We start from the raw sequence: 27039 nt of genomic DNA, 5'->3' as shown, positions 1-27039 counted from the left end.
AGATTATCAAACCATTGCAAACACCTACAAATCCACCAGGAGATCGAAGAGAAGAACAGCAATTCTAGAAACAGAAAATCGACCACTTTCTGAAAGGTAGGACCAGCGGATAAGTGAATCCAAAGCGACGGGAAGATAGACCATGGGGGGAGGGGCCGGCTCCCAGCAAGCGGCGGAGCAATGGAGCTCTAAATCAGGACTTTTAAAAGTTTGCTCCACTGAGGGACATCACTCCAGAGGCTAAACCGAGGTGAAGCCCATGCGGGGCCAGCGTGGCCCTAGGTCCCGCAGGGTCACAGAAGGATCAGGGATGTCTGAGTGTCTCAGAGCTCACAGGTATTAGACAGGGGAAGCCAGCTACAGAGACAGAGCCAAGGAGTGAGCTCTCAGCTCGGGGTTACCTTGAACCGGTCGCAGGCTCGGTGAGCTCGGAGCACGGCCAGAGGCCAGGGAGACGAGAGTGATTGGGCTCTTTTCTCTGAGAGTGCACTGAGGAGTGGGGCCCCGAGCTCTCGGCTCCTTTGGGCCGGAGATTGGAAGGCCGTCATTTTCATTCCCGTCCTCTGGAACTCTACGGAAAGCGTTCAGAGGACAAAAGCTCCCAAAAGCGAACCTGATCATCGGATTACTTAGCCTGGCCCCTGGTAAGGGCGGTGCAATTCCGCCTCGGGCAAAGAAACTTGAGAATCACTACAACAGGCCCCTCCCCTAGAAGATCAACAAGAAATCCAGCCAAGACCAAGTTCACCTACTAAGGACAGCAGCAGAATTCCAGAGGAGGAGAAAGCAAAGCACGGAACTCATGGCATTCTCCCCACGATTCTTTAGTCTTGCGGTTAATTTAATTTTTTTTTTATTCTGCTAAATTTTTTTTAACTTTTACCCTTTTCTTTTTTAATGTTTTTTAATTAGTTTATCTAATATATATATATATACTTTTTTCTTTTTTATATTTTTTATTTGTTTTGTTTTTTTAATTTATTGTTTTCTGAACTTCTTTTTATCCCCTTTCTCCCCCCCACAATTTGGGGTCTCTTTTGATTTGGTTAAAGTGCATTTTCCTGGGGTCTTTGCCACACTTTCAGTATTTTATTTGCTCTTTCATATACTCTTATCTGGACAAAATGACAAGGCGGAAAAACTCACCACAAAAAAAAGAACAAGAGGCAGTACCAAAGGCTAGGGACCTAATCAATACAGACATTGGTAATATGTCAGATCTAGAGTTCAGAATGACGATTCTCAAGGTTCTAGCCAGGCTCAAAAAAGGCATTGAAGATATTAGAGAAACCCTCTCTGGAGAGATAAAAGCCCTGTCTGGAGAAATAAAAGAACCAAAATCTAACCAAGTTGAAATTAAAAAAAGCTATTAATGAGGTGCAATCAAAAATGGAGGCTCTTACTGCTAAGATAAATGAGACAGAAGAAAGAATTAGTGATATAGAAGACCAAATGAATAAGAAATGAAGACCAGAGAATAAAGAAGCTGAGCAAAAGAGGGACAAACAGCTACTGGACCACGAGGGGAGAATTAGAGATATAAGTGACACAATAAGACGAAACAACAGAATAATTGGGATTCTAGAAGAACAAGAAAGAGAGGGGAGCAGAAGGTATATTGGAGAGAATTACTGTAGACAATTTCCCTAATATGGCAAAGGGAACAAGCATCAAAATACAGGAGGTGCAGAGAACCCCCCTCAAAATCAACAAGAATAGGTCCATACCCCGTCACCTAATAGTAAAATTTACAAGTCTTAGCGACAAAGAGAAAATCCTGAAAGCAGCCTGAGAAAAGAAGTCTGTAACATACAATGGTAAAAATATTAGACTGGCAGCAGACTTATCCACAGAGACCTGGCAGGCCAGAAAGAACTGGCATGATATATTCAGAGCACTAAACGAGAAAAACATGCAGCCAAGAATACTATATCCAGCTAGGCTATCACTGAAAATAGAAGGAGAGATAAAAAGCTTCCAGGACAAAGAAAAACTGAAAGTATTTGCAAACACCAAACCAGCTCTACAGGAAATATTGAAAGGGGCCCTCTAAGCAAAGAGAGAGCCTAAAAGTAACAGATCAGAAAGGAACAGAGACAATATACAGTAACAGTCACCTTACAGGCAATACAATGGCACTAAATTCATCTCTCTCAATAGTTACCCTGAATGTTAATGGGCTAAATGCCCCAATCAAAAGACACAGGGTAATAGATAAAAAAACAAAACCCATCAATTGTTGCCTACAAGAAACTCATTTTAGACCCGAAGATACATCCAGATTTAAAGTGAGGGGGTGGAAAACAATGTACCATGCTAATGGACATCAGAAGAAAGCTGAGGTGGCAATCCTTATATCAGATCAATTAGATTTTAAACCAAAGACTATAATAAGAGATGAGGAAGGACACTATATCACAAAGGGTCTGTCCAACAAGAAGATCTAACAATTTTAAATATCTATGCCCCTAACGTGGGAGCAGCCAACTATATAAACCAATTAATAACAAAATCAAAGAAACACATCAACAATAATACAATAATAGTAGGGGGCTTTAACACTCCCCTCACTGAAATGGACAGATCATCCAAGCAAAAGATCAACAAGGAAATAAAGGCCTTAAATGACACAGTGGACCAGATGGATACCACAGATATATTCAGAACATTTCATCCCAAAGCAACCAAATACACATTCTTCTCTAGTGCACATGGAACATTCTCCAGAATAGATCACATCCTGGGTCATAAATCAGGTCTCAACCGGTATCAAAAGACTGGGATCATACCCTGCACATTTTCAGACCACAGTGCTCTGAAGCTAGAACTCAATCACAAGAGGAAATTTGGAAAGAACCCAAATACATGGAGACTAAACAGCATCCTTCTAAAGAATGAATGGGTCAACCAGGAAATTAAAGAAGAATTGGAAAAATTCATGGAAACAAATGATAATGAAAACACAATGGTTCAAAATCTGTGGGACACAGCAAAGGCAGTCCTGAGAGGAAAATATATAGCAGTACAAACCTTTCTCAAGAAACAAGAAAGGTCTCAAATACACAACCTAACCCTACACCTAAAGGAGCTGGAGAAAGAACAACAAAGAAAGCCTAAACCCAGCAGGAGAAGAGAAATCATAAAGATCAGAGCAGAAATTAATGAAATAGAAACCAAAAAAACAACAGAACAAATCAATGAAACTAGGAACTGGTTCTTTGAAAGAATTAATAAGATTGATAAACCCCTGGCCAGACTTATCAAAAAGAAAAGAGAAAGGACCCAAATAAATAAAATCATGAATGAAAGAGGAGAGATCACAACACCAAAGAAATACAAACAGTTATAAGAACATACTATAAGCAACTCTACGCCAACAAATTTGACAATCTGGAAGAAATGGATGCATTCCTAGAGACATATAAACTACCACAACTGAACCAGGAAGAAATAGAAAGCCTGAACAGACCCATAACCAGTCAGGAGATTGAAACAGTCATCAAAAATCTCCAAACAAACAAAAGCCCAGGGCCAGACGGCTTCCCAGGAGAATTCCACCAAACATTTAAAGAAGAACTAATTCCTATTCTCCTGAAACTGTTCCAAAAAACAGAAATGGAAGGAAAACTTCCAAACTCATTTTATGAGGCCAGCATCATCTTTTTATTTATTTTTTTTTTTTAAAGGTTTTATTTATTTATTTATTTGTCAGAGAGAGAGAGAGAGCGAGAGCGAGCACAGGCAGACAGAGTGACAGAGGGAGAAGCAGGCTCCCTGCGGAGCAAGGAGCCCGATGTGGGACTCGATCCCAGGACGCCGGGACCATGACCTGAGCCGAAGGCAGCTGCTTAACCAACTGAGCCACCCAGGCGTCCCCCAGCATCATCTTGATCCCAAAACAAGACAAGGATCCTATCAAAAAAGAGAATTACAGACCATTATCCTTGATGAATACAGATGCGAAAATTCTCACCAAAATACTGGCCAATAGGATCCAACAGTACATTAAAAGGATTATTCACCACGACCAAGTGGGATTTATTCCTGGGCTTCAAGGTTGGTTCAACATCCACAAATCAATCAATGTGATACAATACATTAATAAAAGAAAGGACAAAAACCATATGATACTCTCAATAGATGCTGAAAAAGCATTTGACAAAGTATAGCATCCCTTCCTGATCAAAACTCTTAAAGTGTAGGGATAGAGGGCACATACCTCAATATCATCAAAGCCATCTATGAAAAACCCACAGCAAATATCATTCTCAATGGAGAAAAACTGAAAGCTTTTCCGCTAAGGTCAGGAACACGGCAGGGATATCCATTATCACCACCACTATTCAACATAGTACTAGAAGTCCTAGCCTCAACAATCAGACAACAAAAAGAAATAAAAGGCATCCAAATTGGCAAAGAAGAAGTCAAACTATCACTCTTTGGAGATATGATACTGTATGTGGAAAACCCAAAAGACTCCACTCCTAATCTGCTAGAACTTGTACAGGAATTCAGTAAAGTGTCAGGATATAAAATGAATGCACAGAAATCAGTTGCATTTCTCTACACCAACAACAAGACCGAAGAAAGAGAAATTAAGGAGTCAATCCCATTTACAATTGCACCCAAAACTATAAGATATCTAGGAATAAACCTAACCAAAGAGACAAAGAATCTCAGAAAACTATAAAGCACTCATGAAAGAAATTGAGGAAGACACAAAGAAATGGAAAAATGTTCCATGTTCATGGATTGGAAGAACAAATATTGTGAAAATGTCTATGCTACCTAAAGCAATCTACACATTGAATGCAATCCCTATCAAAATCCCACCCATTTTTTTTAAAAGAAATGGAACAAATAATCCTAAAATTTATATGGAACCAGAAAAGCCCTCGAATAGCTTGAGGAATATTGAAAAAGAAAGCCAAGGTTGGTGGCATCACAATTCCGGACTTCAAGCTCTATTACAAAGCTGTCATCATCAAGACAGCATGGTACTGGCACAAAAACAGACACATAGATCAATGGAACAGAAGAGATAGCCCAGAAACAGATTCTCACATCTATGGTCAACTAATCTTCGACAAAGCAGGAAAGAATGACCAATGGAAAAAAGACAGCCTCTTCAATAAATGGTGTTGGGAAAGTTGGACGGTCACATGCAGAAAAATGAAAGTGGACCATTTCCTTACACCACACACAAAAATAGACTCAAAATGGATGAAGGACCTCAATGTGAAAAAGAAATCCATCATTATCCTTGAGGAGAACACAGGCAGCAACCTCTTCGACCTCAGCCGCAGCAACTTCTTCCTAGGAACATCACCAAAGGCAAGGGAAGCAAGGGCAAAAATGAACTATTGGGACTTCATCAAGATCAAAAGCTTTTGCACAGCAAAGGAAACAGTTAACAAAACCAAAAGACAACTGACAGAATGGGAGAAGATATTTGCAAATGACCTATCAGATAAAGGGCTGGTATCCAAAATCTACAAAGAGTTTATCAAACTCAACACCCAAAGAACAAATAATCCAATCAAGAAATGGGCAGAGGACATGAACGGACATTTCTGCAAAGAAGACATCCAGATGGCCAACAGACACATGAAAAAGTGCTCCACATCACTCGGCATCAGGGAAATACAAATCAAAACCACAATGAGATATCACCTCACACCAGTCAGAATGGCTAAAATTAACAAGTCAGGAAATGACAGATGCTGGCGAGGATGCGGAGAAAGGGGAACCCTCCTACACTGTTGGTGGGAAGGCAAGCTGGTGCAGCCACTCTGGAAAACAGCATGGAGGTTCTTTAAAAAGCTGAAAGTAGAACTACCCTATGACCCAGCAATTGCACTACTGGGTATTTACCCTAAAGATACAAATGCAGTGATCCGAAGGGGCATGTGCACCTGAATGTTTATAGCAGCAATGTCTACAATAGCCAGACTATGGAAAGAACCTAGATGTCCATCAACAGATGAATGGATAAAGAAGATGTGGTATATATACACAATGGAATACTATGCACCCATCAAAAGAAATGAAATCTTGCCATTTGCAACGACGTGGATGGAACTAGAGGGTATCATGCTTAGTGAAATAAGTCAGTCAGAGAAAGACAACTATCATATGATCTCCCTGATATGAGGAAGTGGAGATGCAACGTGGGGGGTTAGGGGAGTAGGAGAAGAATAAATGAAACAAGATGGGATTGGGAGGGAGACAAACCATAAGAGACTCTTAATCTCACAAAACAAACTGAGGGTTGCTGGGGGGAGGGGGGTCGCGAGAGGGGGGTGGGGTTATGGACATTGGGGAGGGTATGTGCTATGGTGAGTGCTGTGAAGTGTGTAAACCTGGCGATTCCCAGACCTGTACCCCTAGGGATAAAAATACTTTCTATGTTTATAAAAAATAAAAAAATTTAAAAAAAAATAAAATAAACAATTCTGTAGAGTAGTTTGCTTTCTACTGAGGCATTCTAATATGATCAACTCCCAGTTTTCTTTGCCACAAAACCCCAAAATAACAGCTAATTTGAAACTGAGTTTAATTTTACTTGTATAATTATACAGAAGTGCAGATGTTTCTGGCAATTCACAATACTACATACAGTTCATTCTTTAGTTGCTATATAATTCTAATGCAGTATCAGCCTAGAGCAGAACTGTCCACTCAAAAGCTTACTAATTCTAACTTTATTAAGAGGAAAGAGGAAATTATTTTTTCCTAGCTATCACTGATCAGGAACCAAGAACCATACGTACTTGTATTTGAACAGAAGGAAAGTCAATGGTTAAATCCATTGAAAATACTTAAATGGAGCAGATGTAACCAAAAGGAGAATGGAAAAATTATTAAAAGCTACTTAAAAATGTTAAAATAGCAACTGACATCCTATTTTTAGATATTCATTTGTAAAATAAAAAAATTTAAAAAATAGATTTTTAGGGGTGCCTGGCTGGCTTAGTTGGTTGAGCACGTTACTCTTGATCTTAAGAGTTCACAATCAACATATAGTAACTCATAAAAAAATGAATTTTTAAGGTAATTCTTTAAAATTAAATTTAAATAAATACTCACTTGTAGCAGGTAGGAACTGCCTGGATCTAATAAGCTGACAGCTTCATTCTGCATCGTGTTCTGTTGTGTAATTGCATCCTCACGTTTCCGCTCCTTCTGCCCTGCTTCATCATCTTCATATTCATCTAAGCACTAGAAGAAAAAATAGTTTCCATTTTATTTCCACATAATACTAATAGACTGTATTGACAGTATGTGAGGATACATTTGGATAGCATTAAAGAAGTATCTGTGCATTCAGAAACTAATTTATATGATAATGGTGTTCCTTTCAGTAATGTGTACGTTTAATTCCTGTAAATTAAATTATCTGCTCAAACCCCAAACTCCACATTCACACCCCTGACAACTTATCTTTCCTGTAGACTCTAAATAGCAGTGACAAAGCTTGCTTAAAAGGCAAGGTTTACTCATTCTTTCACATTCATTCAACAAGTAAATGAAAGGTATCTACCTTAAAAAAGGCACTTTTCAGAGGGTAACAAATGATATACCCAAGACATGGAATTTATAGTCTAGTGGGAAGTTAACATAGAAGATATAAGATATACAGAGATATAGATGCGAATAACTCAATGATAAAGGCCATTTTCCAGCTTAGTACTACCTAAAAGTATATACAGAAAGTATTTTCACCTGGGGAATAGTCTTCTATAAAAACTCTGTAGAAGAGTTTATAATTTAAAAGATGGGTAAAATTTAGAACTGCAGATATAGAAAAAAGAAAATTTCAGATGGTGGGAAGAACATATGGAAAGGTTGTTGCTAAAAAGCTGAATCAACATCTGCATTATCAATTTCCATACCCTGCATGAAAAGAAGTCATAAATAGAAACAAATGTCTATTCATTACAAACATTGTGGAATGGGCTGTCTGTTCCTTGCAAATGAACACATTCCTTTTTTTTTTTTTTTTAAGATTTTATTTATTTATTTATTTGAGAGAGAGAGAACAAGAGAGCACAAAAGCAGGGGGAACGGCTGAGGGAGAGGGAAAAGCAGGCAGCCCTAAGTGGGAGTCGATTCCAAGGACCTGGGATCATGACTTGAGCCAAAGGCAGATCCTTAACCGACTCAGACACCTAGGCACCCCTGCAACTGAACACATTTTTTTTTTTTTCTTAAGATTTTATTTATTTGACAGACAGAGACCACAAGTAGGCAGAGAGGCAGGCGGGGAGGGGAGCAGGCTCCCCGCTGAGCAGAGAGCCCGATGGGGGCTTGATCCCAGGATCCTGGGATCATGACCTGAGCTGAAGGCAGAGGCTTTAACCCACTGAGCCACCCAGGTGCCCCTGAACACATTCTTAACCAATATCGCCCTAAAGGGTTCTGAGACATGAAAAATAATGTTTCAGCAGGCAGCCTGTAAACAAGGCAGCACTAACTAAAGAAACAGAACCTACAAATTATAAAAAGAGAAAAAAAGTTAAATTAGATCACTGTGCAAACCAAGAAGGAACACTGGAGTATCTGGAATAGGAGGGACACAGTAGACAAGCAGCACATTCAAAGACACAAGGTCCACGATGGGGGATATGGAAGAAAGTGCCTGAGATGAAGTCTTAAAAATTACAATGATATGGAAAGGAAGTGAGGGGAAAGAATGAAATCTCCTGCCCTCCCTATAATGGAACTGACTGTGTGTACAGGTGTCATCTGGCTCTAAATGGGACTTGGGTTATTGGTACAAAAAAAAATTATGATACTGAAGCTACTTGACTCTGAACCAGGAGACTAGTGTATTCTGCCATGATCCATCAAATTTCAGCAGGCTAACATGGTTAGTTTGCAAGTAGGGTAAGATCTCAAACCCTTCACAGTTCTTGACAGAGGTGAAGATTGGAAAGGCAATGCTCTGATCACAAAAAACATAAATAACCTGAGAAGTGTGGACTTTTCACTACATAACACAGAAAGATGTTATGGTGCTACAATTCCCTAGAATGTAAGTAAAACGTAATCAAAACTGATGCAGGAAAAAACAAACAAACAAACAAACAAAAACCCAACTGATGCAGGGGTAAGGGGCGCCTGGGAAGCTCAGATGGTTAAGCATCTGCTTTCCGCTCAGGTCATGATCTCCAAATCCTGGGATCCAGCCCCATGTCTGGCTCCTGGCTCTGCAGGGAGTCTGCTTCTCCCTCTCCCTCTACTCCCCCCTGCCCCCAGACTGTGGTCTCTCTGTCTCTCTCTTTCTCAAATGAATAAATAAAATCTTTTAAAAAACAAAACTGATTTTGGAAATAGAATCTATATAAAGCAGTTCAGAGTGGAAATTAACAGGGACCAAAAGTGGAGAGTAGACAACAAAGCAGACAATTTGATCCTATGAAAAATACCATATCCTAGGTAGAAAACAGAATCAATTAAAAGAAATCTAGTAAAGGGTACTAAAGTTTAAGAAACTAGTCCCAATTAGAAAAAGAATCTCTCTTAGGACTCTTTAAAAACCTTTCTCAGACCAACAGATGGTATCACGTTTAACGGCAAAATATCAACAAAATTTAAAAGCAAAATCAGACTTAAGACACTGATATCCATTCTACTATAAACAGAGTTATTAACATCATTCTGGAGGTGCTATCTGATGAAACCAGGTAAGAAAAACAAAAGATTTCAGCAATAGGAAGAAGGCAAAATTCCATCACTTCAGATGATACAATTTTGTTGAAATAACATAAAAATATTTTAGAATTATTAAAGTTCATTACAATGGTTTTTATAGACGTATGCAAAAATTGCTTGCCAAAGTAATATCAACAGCCAGTCAGACTGTATAATTTTAATAGTAACTATAAAAATAAACCAAAAAACTTTAGGAAAAAAACTACACAATTTTACTGGAAAACACAAATTAAAATCTATTCTTACATGGAGAAAAACCTAATATTGTGAAGATGTCAATTATCTGTAAGCCAATTTATAAGTTGAATAAAAATTCCAATCAAAATCTTAAGGAAATTATTTGGAAAGTAGGGGTGACCATCTGGATAAATACATAAGACATCCAGAAAAATTAACTTTTTAAAAAAGTTATGACAAAACAATCATTCTAACATTAAAATATATAAAACCACAATAATAAAAACTTTGTAATCGAGGTCTTAGAATAAAAATTCCAATCAAAATCTTAAGGAAATTATTTGGAAAGTAGGGGTGACCATCTGGATAAATACATAAGACATCCAGAAAAATTAACTTTTTAAAAAAGTTATGACAAAACAATCATTCTAACATTAAAATATATAAAACCACAATAATAAAAACTTTGTAATCGAGGTCCTAGAATAGAAAAGGAATTTCTCAATACACATTACTGAGATAAAAGGTCAATTATTTAATGCAAAGTCGGGGCTGAGAAGCAACTGTATAAGACCTGGAAAAAATAAAGAGTAGTCTCATCTCTAGGCTTCTACTCCGTGAAAAGAATCATCTCATTCTCCAGTACCTGGACTGCAAAAATCCCTGACCTTAGGATCAAATGTCAGTAGCATAATGCTAGAACTCTTAAATCCTAATGTAGTATAGATAGAAAGTAAAAGTTGAAGCAGATAGCCACGAACTCCCTGAGCACTGGCGTATTATTTATCTTTGTTTTCATTTTCTGAGATCCAGTGCCTCAACACTAACCTCCCTTCCTTCCACTACCTCAATAAACGTATACTCCCTTACCAACACTTTAAAAAGAAGAAAAAAAAAATTCAGTGAATGCTTGATAAATGAATGAATGAGTTACCAAGATGAGACAAATCAGGGAGATGGACTATAGCACCCCAAGATAAAATAGAATATTCTTTTCTGTGGCAACACTGTTACCCACTGACCTGGGAACCTATTCATCACACATACTATCTCTGAGAAGAATGTGTGCATCTTACATTTCAGGCAGCTTGGATTACTTGATGAATCACAACTTCCCTCCAAGGTTCTTCTAGCAACCCGTAGAATTCTTTTAGCAACAAGCATCCTACAAATTCTCTAAGCTATCTTATGTAACTGGGATAAATACACCTAGAGGAAACTTTGGTGGAAATGATGAGAAGAAAGAATGAAAGCAAAAAAGAATTGAGTTAGTGGACCGAAGTGGTTTAAGACATTTTCCACTATTTCTTTTCTTTTTTTTTTTTAAAGATTTTATTTATTTATTTGACAGACAGATCACAAGTAGGCAGAGAGGCAGGCAGAGAGAGAGAGGAGGAAGCACGCTCTGCAGAGCAGAGAGCCCGATTTGGAGCTCGATCCCAGGACCCTGGGATCATGACCTGAGCCGAAGGCAGAGGCTTTAACCCACTGAGCCACCCAGGCGCCCCTCCACTTTTATTTCTTGCAAAGATTAAGATTTCTCTACATGCACAGCTGATGGTATCCTTAATGGAGACAGAGTTATTTTGGGGTTTTTTAAAAACATTTTTTCATTTTTAAGTAATTTTTATTTTTAAGTAATCTTAAAAATTAAATTTTTAAGTAATCTCTATACCCACCACAGGGCTCAAACTTACAACCCCAAGATCAAGAGTCACATGCTTTACTTAGACAGCCAGTCGTCCCAAGAGTAATTTTTTTTTTTTTTAAGATTTTATTCCTTGACAGAAATCACAAGTAGGCAGAGAGGCAGGCAGAGAGAGAGGAAGGGAAGCAGGCTCCCTGCTGAGCAGAAAGCCCAATGCGGGGCTCAATCCCAGGACCCTGAGATCATGACCTGAGCTGAAGGGAGAGGCTTAACCCACTGAGCCACTCAGGTGCCCCCAAGAGTAATTTTTAAGTAAGTACCAGCAAGAGAGAACCAAAAAGAACTCAAACATGTTTTAAAGTTTATTTCTGGGCACCTGGGTGGCTCAGTGGGTTAAGTGTCTGCCTTCGGCTCTAGTCGTGATTTCGGGATCCTGGGATCAAGCCCCATATCAGGCTCTCTGCTCAGCAGGGAGACTGCTTCCCCTCCCCCTCTGCCTGCCTCTCTACCTACCTGTGATTCTGTCAAATAAATAAATAAAATCTTTTTAAAAAATTAAGTTTCTTTCTACTAATCAAAAGCTTTTTATCTGAGAGAGAAAAAGATGAGATGAAAATAAATGCTGGTCCTATATTATAATTACACCAACAACGTGGAACTTAATGCACTCTCTTCCCGGCTCTTATTTCTAGATAAACATAATCACATCGAAGTTACTGTGTCCCTTTACATAGAATAGAGAGAACTGCATGAGAACAGGGTTAACAATTATTTTAAACTGAAACCAAAAAGTCTTATGAAATGAGATTTTTTAAACAAAATGAGAATAAATATCACTGATTGTCACCAAGCTCTTTACTATTCCCAAAACTGCATTTTGGAGCACCAGTATTTTGGCAAATAAAACTCCTGAATAAAACAAAAGTATGATTTTTCATTTCTTTTTTGTGTGTGTGTGGCCACATAATGTACCTTGTCTTTATTTCTTTCCAGTGTTCCAGAATTCATTGTTTATGCACCACACCCAGTGCTCCATGCAACATGTGCCCTCCATAATACCCACCACCAGGCTCACCCAACCCTCCACCCTCCTCCCCTCCAAAACCCTCAGTTTGTTTCTCAGAGTCCACAGCCTCTCATGGTTCATCTCCCCCTCCAATTTCCCCCAACTCACTTCTCCTTTCCATCTCCCAATGTCCTCCATGTTACTCCTTATGCTCCACAAGCGAAACCATATAATTGACTCTCTCTGCTTGACTTATTTCACTCAGCATAATCTCTTCCAGTCCGGTCCATGTTGATACAAAAGTTGGGTATTCATCCTTTCTGATGGAGGCATAATACTCCATAGTACATATGGACCATATCTTCTTTATTCATTCGTCCGTTAAAGGGCATCTTGGTTTTTTCCAGTTTGGTGACTGTGGCCATTGCTGCTATGAACATTGGGATACAGACGGCCCTTCTTTTCACTACATCTGTATCTCTGAGGTAAATACCCGATAGTGCAATTGCAGGGTCATAGGGAAGCTCTATTTTTCATTTCTTAAGGAATCTCCACGCTGTTTTCCAAAGTGGCTGCACCAACTTGCATTCCCACCAACAGTGTAAGAGGGTTCCCCTTTCTCCATACCCTCTCCAACACATGTTGTTTACTGTCCTGTTAATTTTGGCCATTCTGACTATTTTAAGTGTGTTATAAGGTGGTATCTCTATGTGGTTTTGATTTGAATCTCCCTGATGGCTAATGATGAACATTTTTTCATGTGTCTGTTAGCCATTTGTATGTCTTCTTTGGAGAAGTGTCTGTTCATGTCTTCCGACCATTTTTTGACATGATTATATGTGTCTTTTGCAAGTATCTTCTCCCGTCCCGTGGGTTGCCTCTTTTTTTTTGTTGACTGTTTCCTTTGCTGTGCAAAAGCTTTTGATCTTGAGGAAGTCCCAAAAGTTCATTTTTGCTTTTTTTTTCCTTTGCCTTTGGAGACGTATCTTGAAAGAAGTTGCTGTGGCCCATATCAAAGAGGTTACTGCCTATGTTCTCCTTTAGGATTCTGATGGATTCCTGCCACACGTTGAGGTCTTTAATCCATTTCGAGTTTATCTTTGTGTATGGTGTAAGAGACTGGTCAAGTTTCATTCTTCTACACATATAGCTGTCCAATTTTCCCAGCACCATTTACTGAAGAGACTGTCTTTTTTCCACTGTATATTTTTTCCTAGTTTGTCGAAGATTATTTAACCATAGAGTTGCGGGTCCATATCTAGGCTCTCTACTCTGTTCCACTGGTCTGTGTGTCTGTTTTTGTGCCAGTACCACGCTGTCTTGGTGATCACAGCTTTGTAGTAAAGCTTGAAATCAGGCAACGTGATGTCCCCAGTTTTGTGTTTCTTTTTCAACATTTCCTTAGCAATCTGGGGTCTCTTCTGGTTCATACAAATTTTAGGACTGTTTGTTCCAGCTCTTTGAAAAATGCTCTTTGAAAATGGTATTGAAAGTATAGACTGCTCTAGGCAGTATACACATTTTAACAATGTTTATTCTTTTGATCCATGAGCATGGAATGGCCATCTTTTTGTGTCTTCAATTTCTTTCATCATAAGTGTTCTGTAGTCCCTCGAGTACAGATCCTTTACCTCTTTGGTTAGGTTTATTCCCAGGTATCTTATGGTTCTTGGTGCTATAGTAAATGGAATCGATCCTCTAATTTCCCTTTCTGTATTTTTATTGTTAGTGTATAAGAAAGTAACTGATTTCTGTACATTGATTTTGTATCCTGCCACATTACTGAATTGCTGTATGAGTTCTAGTAGTTTGGGGTGAAGTCTTTTGGGTTTTCCATATAAAGTATCATGTCATCTGTGAAGAGAGTGAGTTTGACTTCTTCACTGCCAACTGGAATACCTTTTATTTCTTTTTGTTGTCTAATTGCTGTTGCTAGGACTAGTACTGTGTTGAACAAGACTACCAAGAGTGGGCATCCTTGTCATGTTCCTGATCTCAAAGGGAAGGCTGTCAACTTTTCCCCACTGAGGATGAATTCGCTGTGGGTTTTTCATAGATTTCATGAAGTTGAGGAATGCTCCCTCTATCCCTATCCTCTGAAGCGTTTTAATCAGGAACGGATGCTGTGTCTTGTCAAATGCTTTTTCTGTATCAACTGAGAGGACCATGAGGTTCTTCTCTCTTCTCTTACTGATTTGTTCTATCACATTGATTGATTTGTGAATGTTGAACCACCCCTGCATCCCCTGGATAAATCCTACCTGGTCATGGTTGATAATCTTTTTAATGTATTGTTGGATCCTATTAGCTAGGATCTTGTTGAGAATCTTAGCATCCATATTCATCAGGGATATTGGTCTGAAATTCTCCTTTTTGGTGGGGTCTTTGCCTGGTTTGGGGATCAGAGTAATGCTGGCTTCATAAAAAGATTCTGGAAGTTTTCCTTCTGCTTCTATTTTTTGGAACAGCTTCAGGAGAATAGGTATTATTTCTTCTTTAAATGTTTGGTAGAATTCCCCAGGGAATTCGTCAGGTCCTCGGCTCTTGTTTTTCAGGAGGTTTTTGATCACTGCTTCAATCTCCTTACTAGATACTGGTCTATTCAGGTTGTCGATTTCTTCCTGATTCCATTTTGGAAGTTTATAGGTTTCCAGGAATGCATCCATTTCGTCTAGGTTGCTTAACTTATTGGCATATAACTGTTGATAATAATTTCTGATGATTATTTCTATTTCCTTGGTGTTAGTCGTGATCTCTCCCTTTTCATTCATAATTTTATTAATTTGGGTCCTCTCTCTTTTCTTTTGGATTAGTTTGGCCAATGGTTTATCGATCTTATTCTTTCAAAAAACCAGCTTCTAGTTTCGTTGATGTGTTCTACTGTATCTCTAGTTTCTATTTCATTGATCTCTGCTCTAATCTTGATTATTTCCCTTCTTGTGTGGGGGTTGGCTTAATTTGTTGTTGACTGTCCAGTTCTTTAAGGTATAAAGAGAATTGGTGTATTCTGGATTTTTTCAATTTTTTTGAGGGAGGCTTGGATGGCTATGTATTTCCCCCTTAGGACTGCCTTTGCTGTATCCCATAGGTTTTGGACTGAAGTGTCTTCATTCTCATTGTTTACCATGAATTGTTTAAGTTCTTCTTTGATTTCCTGGTTGAACCAAACATTCTTAAGCAAGGTGGTCTTTAGCTTCCAGGTGTTTGAATTCCTTCCAAATTTTTCTTGTGGTCGAGTTCCAGTTTCAAAGCACTGTGGTCTGAGAATATGCAGGGAATAATCTCCATCCTTTGGTATAAGTTCAGTCCTGATTTGTGATCCAGTATGTGGTCTATTCTGGAGAAAGTTCCAGAGAACTTTTTTTAACCTATTTAACCTTTTTTAACCTCATCACAAAGAGAGGTTCAATACAACAAATTCCATAAGAATAACCTTTTAACTTGAACTTTTTTTGATACATATACCTGTGTTTTTCTTTTTGCTTTTCTATTTTTAATATTCATATAGAGATAAGCTTCAAAGTAATCCTCTTTCCCCAATCAATACTATCCCTATATACTATCCCTATAAATAAACCAGTTTTAATCCCCCTTTATCTCTAGGAAGTTGAGTCCTTTAACAAAGATATCAAGATATACCCAGGAAGAATCAAAATAACCTTCCTTGCCCACACTGAGGATTTATAACAACCCTCCCATCTTTTCTTCTGTCAGTGTTTCTGTATATTTGTTTTTCTGGTAATATATAAATGTTCTGATAATATATAAATCTTATACTTGGGGTTCATTTTGGCAGGGTTCTTTTTTCCTTGTCATTTACTTTTATTGGTCTTTTTGTCTGTTTTTGTTTGTATACCTTATAAATCTTACCTTTGGGGCCCATTCTGGCTGGGTCTTCTTTCTCTCTCTCTCTCTCTCTTTTTTTCTGTCTCTCTCTTCCTTTTTCTTTTTTCTTTCTTTTTGGTGGGGAGTCCCAATAGCTCAGAAGTGTGCCAGGGTGCACCTTGTCCAGATCACGGTTGATATATTCAGCTACACATCCCCTCAGCCATCTCTCACCAAAATGACTAGGAGGAGGAATGCCCAACAGAGGAAAAATTCAGAGACTGTGCCCTCTCCATCAGAGCTATTGGATATGGATATAAACAGTATGTTGGAAAGGGAATTCAGGCTAACAATTATCCAGGCAATGGCTAGGCTGGAGAAAACCATTAATGACAACATGGAATCGATTAGGTCAGAAGTGAAAGCCACCAGGGAAGAAGTTAAAAATGCTATCAATGAGTTCCAATCTAATTTAAATTCTCTAATAGCTAGGGTAACTGAGGCAGAAGATAGAATTAGTCTTTTTTTTTTAAAAGATTTTATGTATTTATTTGTCAGAGAGAGTGAGCACAGGCAGACAGAGAGGCAGGCAGAGGCAGAGGGAGAAGCAGGCTCCCTGCTGAGCAAGAAGCCCAATGCGGGACTCGATCCCAGGACCCTGGGATCATGACCTGAGCCGAAGGCAGCCGCCCAACCAACTGAGCCACCCAGGCGTCCCAGAAGATAGAATTAGTGATCTAGAGGACGAACTGAGAGAAAAAGGATCAGGAGGAGGCCTGGAACAAAGAACTTAGAAGCCATGAAAACAGAATTAGGGAAATAAATGACTCCACAAAACGTTCCAGTGTCAGAATTATTAGAATCACTGAGGGGGAGGAGAAAGAAAGAAGACTAGAAGATATAGCTGAACAAATTCTCCATGAAAATCTTCCCAATCTAGGGAATGGAGCCAGCTTTCTTGTCCTAGGGCAGAAAGGTCTCCCCACCAAGATCACAGAAGAAAGACCTCAAGACACCTGATTGTGAAACTGATGAAATCATAATTTTAGACGGGAGCCCTTGAGAGCAGCTAGGGGGAAGAGATTCCTTACGTACAGAGGAAGGCCCATCAAAATAACGTCAGACCTATACTGAAATACCTAAGATACTGATGAGCTAATATGTCATCTGAGATCAGCTTCAAAATAACACAAGAAAAAAAATGGGTAGTGTGTGGTGCGTATAGATAAAACTTGCCAGAAGTTGATAACTGTTGAAGTTGAGGGAGACATACATGGAGAACTTCATTACAACATTTTTCTTAATTTTGTACATGATTAAAAGTCCCATAAGGTTTTTAAAAAAGCAGTAAAATTTAACTGACCATTTACTGAACCACTAAAACTAGATAAATATTTATTCTAAGGGCGTTTGGGTGGTTCAGTTACTAGGCAGCTGCCTTAGGCTCAGGTCATGAACCCAGAATCCAGTGATGGAGCCCCACATCAGGCTCCCTGCTTGGTGGGAAGCCTGCTTCTCCCTCTCCCACTTCCTCTGCGTGTGTTCCTTCTTTCTCTATCAAGTAAATAAATAAAATCTTTAAAGAATACATATATTTTATTCTAAGTAACACAACTCTTCTGCTTCTAGAGAATAAAATCGAGTATTATTCACAAAGTGTTTTCCAAGAAATGGGACATGTTTGCAATTTCATGCAGAGTGAAAAAAAGATACGAAATTCACTCAGCACATCACAACCCAGAATTTTTTTGAAGAAAAAGAAAACAGAACAGAAAATAGCAAAGAACACTTTCTTGTACAACTTTTGTTTTGGATTGTCTGTGAATGTACTGCCTCACTTAGTACAAGACAGAATTAGTAGGAGCTGCAGGGAAAAGAGTGGCTATGAGTTGACAATGGCTATAGCTAGATGACAGCTGGATAAGCATTTATCTACCCTGCAGTTCTATACATGTATATTTTTATTTTTTTATTTTTTAACTTTAAAGAGACTTTATGGAGGGATTCCATCAGATCTCATTTCCACATCTACTCTGGACACTGACAGCAGGCCAAGCTTCCCCGGGTCTCATCCATCACTGTACAGACCCTCATTTCCATCTTACTCTGTACATTCTATAACCTGCTTCAATCCTATATCCCCCTCCTCTCCCTTCCAAATCATCCCATTGTATCCTCTGAATTCCTGTAGATTAATATTTTGCTCTCCTCAACTGCAGAATGAAGTCTAGCTGGTTCCCTGAAAAATCCCTTTCCCCTATGGCTGTCTCAACTGAAAGCTATTTGTGTTTTAATTTCTCTAGTGTCAAAAAAAAAAAAAAAAAGTCTCTAGTGTCTTCTCTGACTACCAATCTAGAACAAGTCTCTCCTTTGGTCACAAAGCTCTAGCCCAGTGATTCTCATTCAGTCAATACCACTCCCTACAAGGCATGGAATTTTTTGAAGGCATTTTTGGTCATATTGATGACTAAGCCATGCTACTGGTTTATGGATCAGAGGCATGGAATGAATATCTTGCAATTTGAAAAACTAGTCCCTCTAAGAAAGAACTGACCCATATCCCATTCAACCGCAGAATACAATACTGAACAGTCATGCAGGTGAAAAACCCATTATTATAATTATCTGAGCCTAAACATATTCTACCTCTAAAACACAGTATGTTCTGCGGGTGGTTTATAGCATTTTAAAATATATAGAGATCTTTCCAGGAAGACAACTATATCCTGTAAAGGATATTTTGTTAGTAATCTTATGAAAAAATTTGCTTGACATTTCAGAAAATGTCACTAACAGCAAAACTATTCATGGTATTTGAGTCATTAATAAAGCACACTTTTATCAGTCCAAAACAAAGTTTGAAAGCCACTGCATTATGTTTTTATAGCTCTAAGACTTTGCTTAAGGCAACAGATTCTGCCATCACAATAGCAACATCACCACAGTATATCACACTTATTACAAAACATGGCATATATAGTACATATACAATGTTTGCTGAACTAAATACTGGGTTGCATAGTGAAAAGACAAGACTAGACTGAACCAGGTTAAAAAGGACACTGAAACTAAGGAGAAGTTGGGGCTTAAAGTCCTAAATACAAAGTAACCAGACAATCATCACTTAATTTCTTGAACAAATGAGAGGCATACTGGTTTTCAAAGACTAACCAGAGTGATATATATGTGAAATATGCAAATAAACTTGGCTTAGAAATCTTAAGGCTGTAGTTTCCCACTACTACTAAAATTTTTATTACTATACCTCAAAGGTTTTGGGGTTTTTTACTTCTTTTCAGTTCAAACTCATTTCCCTTTTATTAAAGTCCAAGTTACCATTACATCGTTTGGTATTTAATAAAGGAAAACTTGTTCAAATAAGGTAAAATGTCATCCAGGATGATGTCATCATCCAGGTCCATGATGACCATGGAGTATTTCCAATGTCATCCATGATGACCATCATCCAGGTCCATGATGACCATAGAGTATTTCCAAATACTGGAAATCAGTATTTCCAGGTGGTTGTTTACAGCCAAGTAGCATCGTGCATAAATCTTTAAGAAGCCCATCTATGAAGTTTATACTTTGTCAAGGCCCAATTCCTCTGGAGTAGAGATTCTCAGTTTATTTAAAGTTAATCTAAGTTCCTGAATGACTTAGGGGTAGATTTCCTTATGAGGTCCTACTTTGTTCTTAACAACCTCTAGAATGAAAACTACACTAGCAAAATCATTTAACCACCTACATGCCAGCAAAGCAGCGTCATTGATTTTGGATTCTGGAACCAGATCATAGCCAACAAGCATGTTCATCCCTTCACAATTTCCAGGCATCAATATCTGGCTTGTAGAAGTATGTCACCGAGTAAGCGTTAAATTCCTCATATGTTTCCTCTGACCCACAAGAGTAGCAGCAGTTTAACTGGACAGTGGCAGTGGGGCAGGGGATCTGGGGCCAGGTACAGGAGGCCTGAAGGGCTGGTAACAGCCATTACAGCTACTGCTACAATACAAAAGAGAACAACGCCAAGCCTAATGGTGAAGTCAGCATGTACTCTATGTCAAGGTTTTTAATATATCAAAAATGTAGTAGGTTCATAGAATAAAATAACTAAAAATGATCCATTTCATAGCCACTTTTCCTTAACAATTTTATAAGACAGAATTCCATGAAATTCAGGAGTTCAGAAAAAGCAATCAACATACCATTTGCCAACTTTATTTTTTTAAAATATGTACATATGTGAGAGAGGGAGTGTGCGAGGGATGGGGGTGGGGGATGGGTACAGAGAGAGAGGGAGGAGCAGACTTCCCTGCTGAGCACAGGGCCCCACATGGAGCTCAATCTCAGGACTCTGAGATCATGACCTGAGCTGAAATTGAGAGTTAGCTGCTTAACCGAATGACCTACCCAGACGTCCGTCCCCATTTGCCAACTTTAAACACAATTTTATTAAGGTATTTTTAAACGTTTGTAATATATGGAAAACAGCACACTCCACAGGACTTTTTACTTACATTAGTAAGAATTCTTGGACAGTAGGGGTATACCTAACCATAACAGATAACCATCATTCACAACTATTATTTATCTAAAACTATGCATACAAAACAAAATACAATTTAAAAAAATTCTGATTCGAACACACTGAGAATTGTTAAAATTAATTTTTGTTAAATATAAATGCTTAAGCCTAGTTTTGAGACTTTGGTATTTTGACAGAATAAATTGTATGGTATACTATCTAGTTCTTGGAGGAATTCAGCTAGATACTGCTTCACATTCCTCTTTTTTCACAGCTATTCTTTTTCATAAGCAATGAGTCTTACAAAGAATGAAATAATTCATTCATCTCCAAACAATATTGAATAGTTCATAAAATCCATTAAAAAATGCTACTTCCTTTAATTTTCAGAATTCCCCCAATTTTAATATTCTCTTCTATCCAAATGCTGAAGTCTGTATAACATATGCATATCTGATCTTAAAATAAAGAATCCCCATAAATTCCTTAAGTGTTCTCATTTTCAATAAAATTTTGCAAAGTATAAATACTTCTCCAGGAAATAGGACATTTTCCTCATATGAATTAGAATGAGGACAAAAATTAAAACAGAACTAAAATGAAATGCAAATTTCAAACAGCCAGGTAAATTTAACTGTATCTATTATAATAAATCATATGAATGTGGCTCTAAAAGCATTCTCACTGTCCTTTGCATTTAAAAGAAAATCAAGTAAGCAATCCTAGCAAAGCTTTTAGGGAAAAGAAAGAAAAGCTATATAGCTCCAAGAGAATGAAAAAAGTTTCTATTCAGGATCACACAATTACAAACCATAAATGTGGATAAGTAGCTATGCTTTTTCAAAATGAAAGTTACTATATCCATGAAAGGCATTAGGAAAGTTGAGATTTTGTTCAGTAAGACTATGTCAATCCCTATCACTACTGCTGCTGCTTTATCTGCCCCCCTCTCTGGTAATACCCTTTTTACATCCTCCATTAGTTCTTTATCTAGCATATAGCAGTCTGCCATCACTCAACCTCTGCCTAGCTTCTCCTCACCTTCCTCCCTGCTAGGCCAAGAGGTTTATTTTGAATGGTTAAACAAAAGAAACTTTTCAATAACAAAAAGAAAACTAAAATAAGATTGAAATAATAAGTATCTGTACATGAAAAGAACTGAACAAAATGAACAAATGACTCCTCTCTCCTCTCATCAGGTGGCTGAAAAAGCCATGTACCTCTGTACCACAATGATTAAAAACTACTATTACCACAACAAACAGCCCTAAGCCAGAAAGTATGGAAAATAAATGGAGTAATTTCTGGAATGAATACGAAAGAGGGTCTTCTCATATCCCTCAATTGTAAAAACAGGTAATTCAGAAGCGAGTCCTGACCAGCAGGATATTAACTGTGTAATTATACTTGAATATATTAACTAGGCTAGTATCATTTCCCATCAAAACTGACTCCCCTGTGGAATTTTTTTTAAGTTATTAAACTTAGTGAATCCAGGATTTTACTAGTTTTTGGTAGATTTTCTTTCCATAGCCTTAGATTATACATTTTCTTCTATTATCCACAACCCAGGTCTCAACCTAGCTAGACTTGTTCTAATGCTTAGCAGTTGGGAGTAATAGGCCTTGGTATTTATAATATACGAATTCCTCAACATGAGTCACAAAAACAATGCTAGGAAAACAAACTAGGCACTAGTATAAGTAAAGAGACTATCTTCAGAAGAAACTATTAAAAAAAGACAAATATGCAAAACATATTCTATCTTAAATGTATCAATGATGGCTCTTAAGCTTAGTGTTAAGATCAGAAAAATAAACATCATACTCTTCAGCTCAAGAGTTCACACATTACGGATTACAGCCCTAGAGAGCAATATGAATAATCAAAGAAAATGAACAATCCAAGTTATCTGTAGTTTTCAACTATTATCAGATTTAAACAATCCAGGATTCACAGGCTTTCTTGAGCTACATCCAATGATGCAATCTAATCCAATGATAGTTATTCCTCAACTTGCAAAATATTTGGGCAATATACTCAACCACTCTATGCTCGTTCCACTCATCTACAAAATGGGGATAACACCAATAGATATTCCCATAGAACTGTAAGGATTAAAGGAAATAATGACCGCAGAAAAATTAAAACAGTAACACACAGCGCTTAGTAAATACTGTACCATAATGCTCATCAAAGAACACTCAGACATACATTTAAGCATGGTAATGACAGTAACGGCTAACTTTTACTGCATACTTCCTATGTACCAGGTATTTTTCTAATACTTTACTTGGATTATTTCAGTTAACCCTCACTGGTAGGTACTACTAGATTTATTTGGTCAATGTTGCTTCAACAGGAATCTCCTTCTCCTTACTTCTCTATGTTTCCAATTCCCAGTATCGAATTCTCCCACATAGTAGGGATACAGGTATTTATTGAATGAAACCTTGTCTGATTACTTCAAATGTAAAAATCAGACTATAAATCCTTAAATTCTTAATATTTAACTCATTCTAGTTCCTGATTACCTACCACTACATTGCTCCTTTCTTTCATGTTACCTACTTAATTAGATTTTAAGGTTCCCAAAAGCAGGTACCTCATCCAGTATTGTTTCTGGATCCTTCAGTCTCTTGTCAGTAATAACTACAGAATGGTAAGTTAATAAATACAAACGCATATTTCTTAATTTAATATTTCCTAAGGACTTCCAATAATATTTTAAAATAATTTTAACAGCAAATTTATTAACTTATTCAAGGACATTCCTTTTTCTTAAAACTACAATTGGAAAAATACTCAGGAGAACTCTCATACATAGCATGCTCTAAGAAACACTATACAAATGCAGTAAAGTCTTACTTCTTCTGCACTGAACAAGCCAAACCTCCCTATGTTCTAAATAATTAATATGGGTCACTCAACCTCAAATCCCTCCCCCTAAATAATGAAAAGCAGTGATTACTAAATTCAGAGGATCGAAAATTAAGTCTAAAAAGACTGCAGGCAGAAGTTCTGAAACTTTTAAAGTAAGTTATGTCTTTCTAGTTTTTGTGGGAATGTTTACTATAAAATCATTCAGAATTTCCTTTAAACTACCTATTGAGATTTTGGGAGGCAGGAAGAAAGAAGACCACGGAACAGAAAGCAATCTACCACATGTCGAGATTTCTCCAATGCAATGTGCTTTTTCCGAGAATTTAGAAATATTTGGATAAACACAATGACAGAATAATTTGTATACATACTTCAACAAAAGGAATGATAGCACTGAATCCTTTGGAACTGAGCAATTATCCTGGAATCTCTTTTATGCCTGGAGTAACAAAACCACCAAAGAGCTCTTCTCTATTTTAGCCAGAATTTTCAATAGAGAACATTACCATTTGGTCAATACTACTAAAAAGAAATTAGTAAATAAGGGAAAGTTATAGGAAAAGGAATCCTAAAGAAAAGATGGAGAGTCACAGTTTTGCTAAGGTTTCCACTTGTACACCATAAAGTTTTGTAAAGTTTCTACAGAAAACTTACCTTCTCGGTTTAGTGTCTCTTAAGTGTATCTTCTTTTTTCCGTTAGGAACATTCATCTGGCCCCTCTTATGAAGTTATATTTCTGTTTAAATTTTCTTGTTCCCTATACATATCCTCTCCCAATATAGTTCTATGAAAATAATTCAACTTAAACTTAACATATAAATCATTCATAATAATATGTTATTCCATTAAGAATGGTTTCTCTCGGGCGCCTGGGTGGCTCAGTGGGTTAAAGCCTCTGCCTTCGGCTCGGGTCGTGATCTCAGGGTCCTGGGATCCAGCCCCGCATCCGGCCCTCTGCTCGGCGGGGAGCCTGCTTCTTCCTCTCTCTCTGCCTGCCACTTGTGATCTCTGTCTGTCAAATAAATAAATAAATTCTTTAAAAAAAAAAAAAAAAGAATGGTTTCTCTCTAAAAATAAATAAATAAATAGATAGATAGATAGATAGCGTACGTCTACATAAAACAAACTAAACTGATCTTGAATGTAAGTCAGCACTTAGCACAGAGGCTGGCACACTGCGGGTATTTAAAAATTAAGTAGATGAACAACTTAACATGTGAACCAATGAATCTACTTTTGCCTAGCATGCTCCCACCCACCAAGGGTCTTTCCTCAGCACTCTCTTCGTCCTAGATCCTCCATTTTTCTTCCATCCGTTGGCCCCAAGACTCAAGGACCCAAGTCCTACATGCTGTACCTTATTCTTCTATCCCAGGCGTACAACCACAGAGTGACCCACACAGGCAATCCAACTTGTATAACCAAGAGAGATTCGCCTTCTCAAACTCTTTAATCCTTTGGATACACATATCTCAGGCATTAAGAAGAGAAAGAACCTAGGAGAAAGACTACTTTGGGAGCACAGGGGTATAACTTAAAGGAAGTCAATCCTAGAATAGTTTGACAGGTAGGGATCTTGGAAGACAGCTTATGCGTATATGTATCTGAGAGTCTGAGATCAAGAGGAATAACTAAAAACTGTAGTAGCAGGTTTTAGCAGATAGTAAAGAAAATATAAGGAGAACTAAAAATTTAATCTCAATTTTGTCTAATTACCATATAACACCCACCATTGAATGGTGGATTCATTTTACTTTAAATTTTATTAGATAACATTAAACTATTTGTGCCCTTAATTCTCAGGTTTTATTGATTATAGAAATGTAGATGAACTGATTTTTTTAAATTTTCTATACAGTACATGACCATGCTAACTCAAATGTAGTAACAACAGTAATAGTTAACAATCATAGAACACTTCTAGGTCAGGCACTGGCCTAAGTGTTTTTCAGGGAATAACTCTTTTAACCTTCACAACCCTGTAAAAGAGAGGTATCATCAGACCCACTTTATAAATTTCGAAGCAGTTAAGCAACTTACCTAAAGTCATACAGCTAACAAGTGATGGAACTGTGATTTGAACTCAGATAATGTACCTGCAGGGCCTATTTTATTTTATTTTTTTTTTTAGGGCCTATGTTCTTAATCACTAACCAGTATTTACTATTCTGTGGTGACTAGCTTATTCCCTACTCTTATAAAAATTAAAAAAAAAAAAAGTCTCAAATACAACAAATATTTTATAAAATGTTTACTAACAGGATTAAGAAAATCTAATGATTTACCAAGGGAAACTGCGTATCTCCTTTCCTGAGCATTCTGAAAAATCATAAATATTTACCTGCTATGCTATAAGATGAAGATGGGGGAAGGTGCATAACAGGAATACTATTCTGTGGTGACTAGCTTATTCTCTACTTTAGAAAAATTTTTAAAAAAAGGTCCCAAATACAACAGCTATTTTATAAAATGTTTACTAATAGGATTAAGAAAGTCTAATGATTTACCAAGGGAAACTGCCTATCTCCTTTCCTGAGCATTCTGAAAAATCATAAATATTTACCTGATATGCTGTAAGATGAAGGTAGGAGAGGGTGCATAACAGGAAAAATACATTTTATTAAATCAAAGATGCCAGTGATTGAAAACATACCATTATTTTACATGCCACTGATCAAAAAAAAAAAAAAATCTGCCAAAAGATAATACAGTGTTATTTTAAAACATATCATATCTTAAATGAAAAGGGAAAAAGGTATAACTATGTCAACAAACTACAGTCACTTATCAAGGAAACTTCAATATATAGTTACTTAATAGATGAGACCATGTAAAGGAAAGTTAGTATTTCCTGAAATCTGCTTTATTATTCTGGGAATCTACATATGTAGAAGAAATTAAAGACTTGAAAACAACCTAAGACTAGCATTTAAACTATGGTTGTAGAGAATTTTAAAACTACATGAGAAACTGGTTTACCAACCATATGCCTAGATTAGTTAGCTGGGGCTACCATTAACAAAACACAACACAATGGGGGCTTAAAGAAGAGAACTTTAATTTTCTCACAGTTCTGAAGGCTGAAAGTCTAAGACCAAGGTGTCAGCAGGGTTGGTTTCTACTGACACCTCTCTCCTTGGTTTGCAGACAGCTGTCTTCTCACAGTACCTTCATATGGCCTTTTCTGTGTGGGTGTGTTTCTCTGCTGTCTCTCTCTCTTCTTATGGACACAAGTCATATTGGATTAGTGTCCCC

At 37.5% G+C, this 27039-nt stretch overlaps 1 protein-coding gene across 1 annotated transcript in view; it reads right to left on the bottom strand.

The window, feature by feature from the left end:
* Nucleotides 1-27039, bottom strand: part of PAWR (pro-apoptotic WT1 regulator) — a 119179-nt gene that overhangs the window by 43063 nt on the left and 49077 nt on the right. The window contains exon 2 of the mRNA XM_080811429.1: nucleotides 7090-7221. Coding sequence (XP_080667555.1) covers nucleotides 7090-7221 — 132 coding nt within the window. The remainder of the gene's footprint in view (nucleotides 1-7089; nucleotides 7222-27039) is intronic.

This window comes from Martes martes (assembly GCF_963455335.1).
Source record: "Martes martes genome assembly, chromosome: 8".
NCBI lineage: Eukaryota > Metazoa > Chordata > Mammalia > Carnivora > Mustelidae > Martes > Martes martes.
This window is presented reverse-complemented; position numbering and strand designations above follow the sequence as displayed.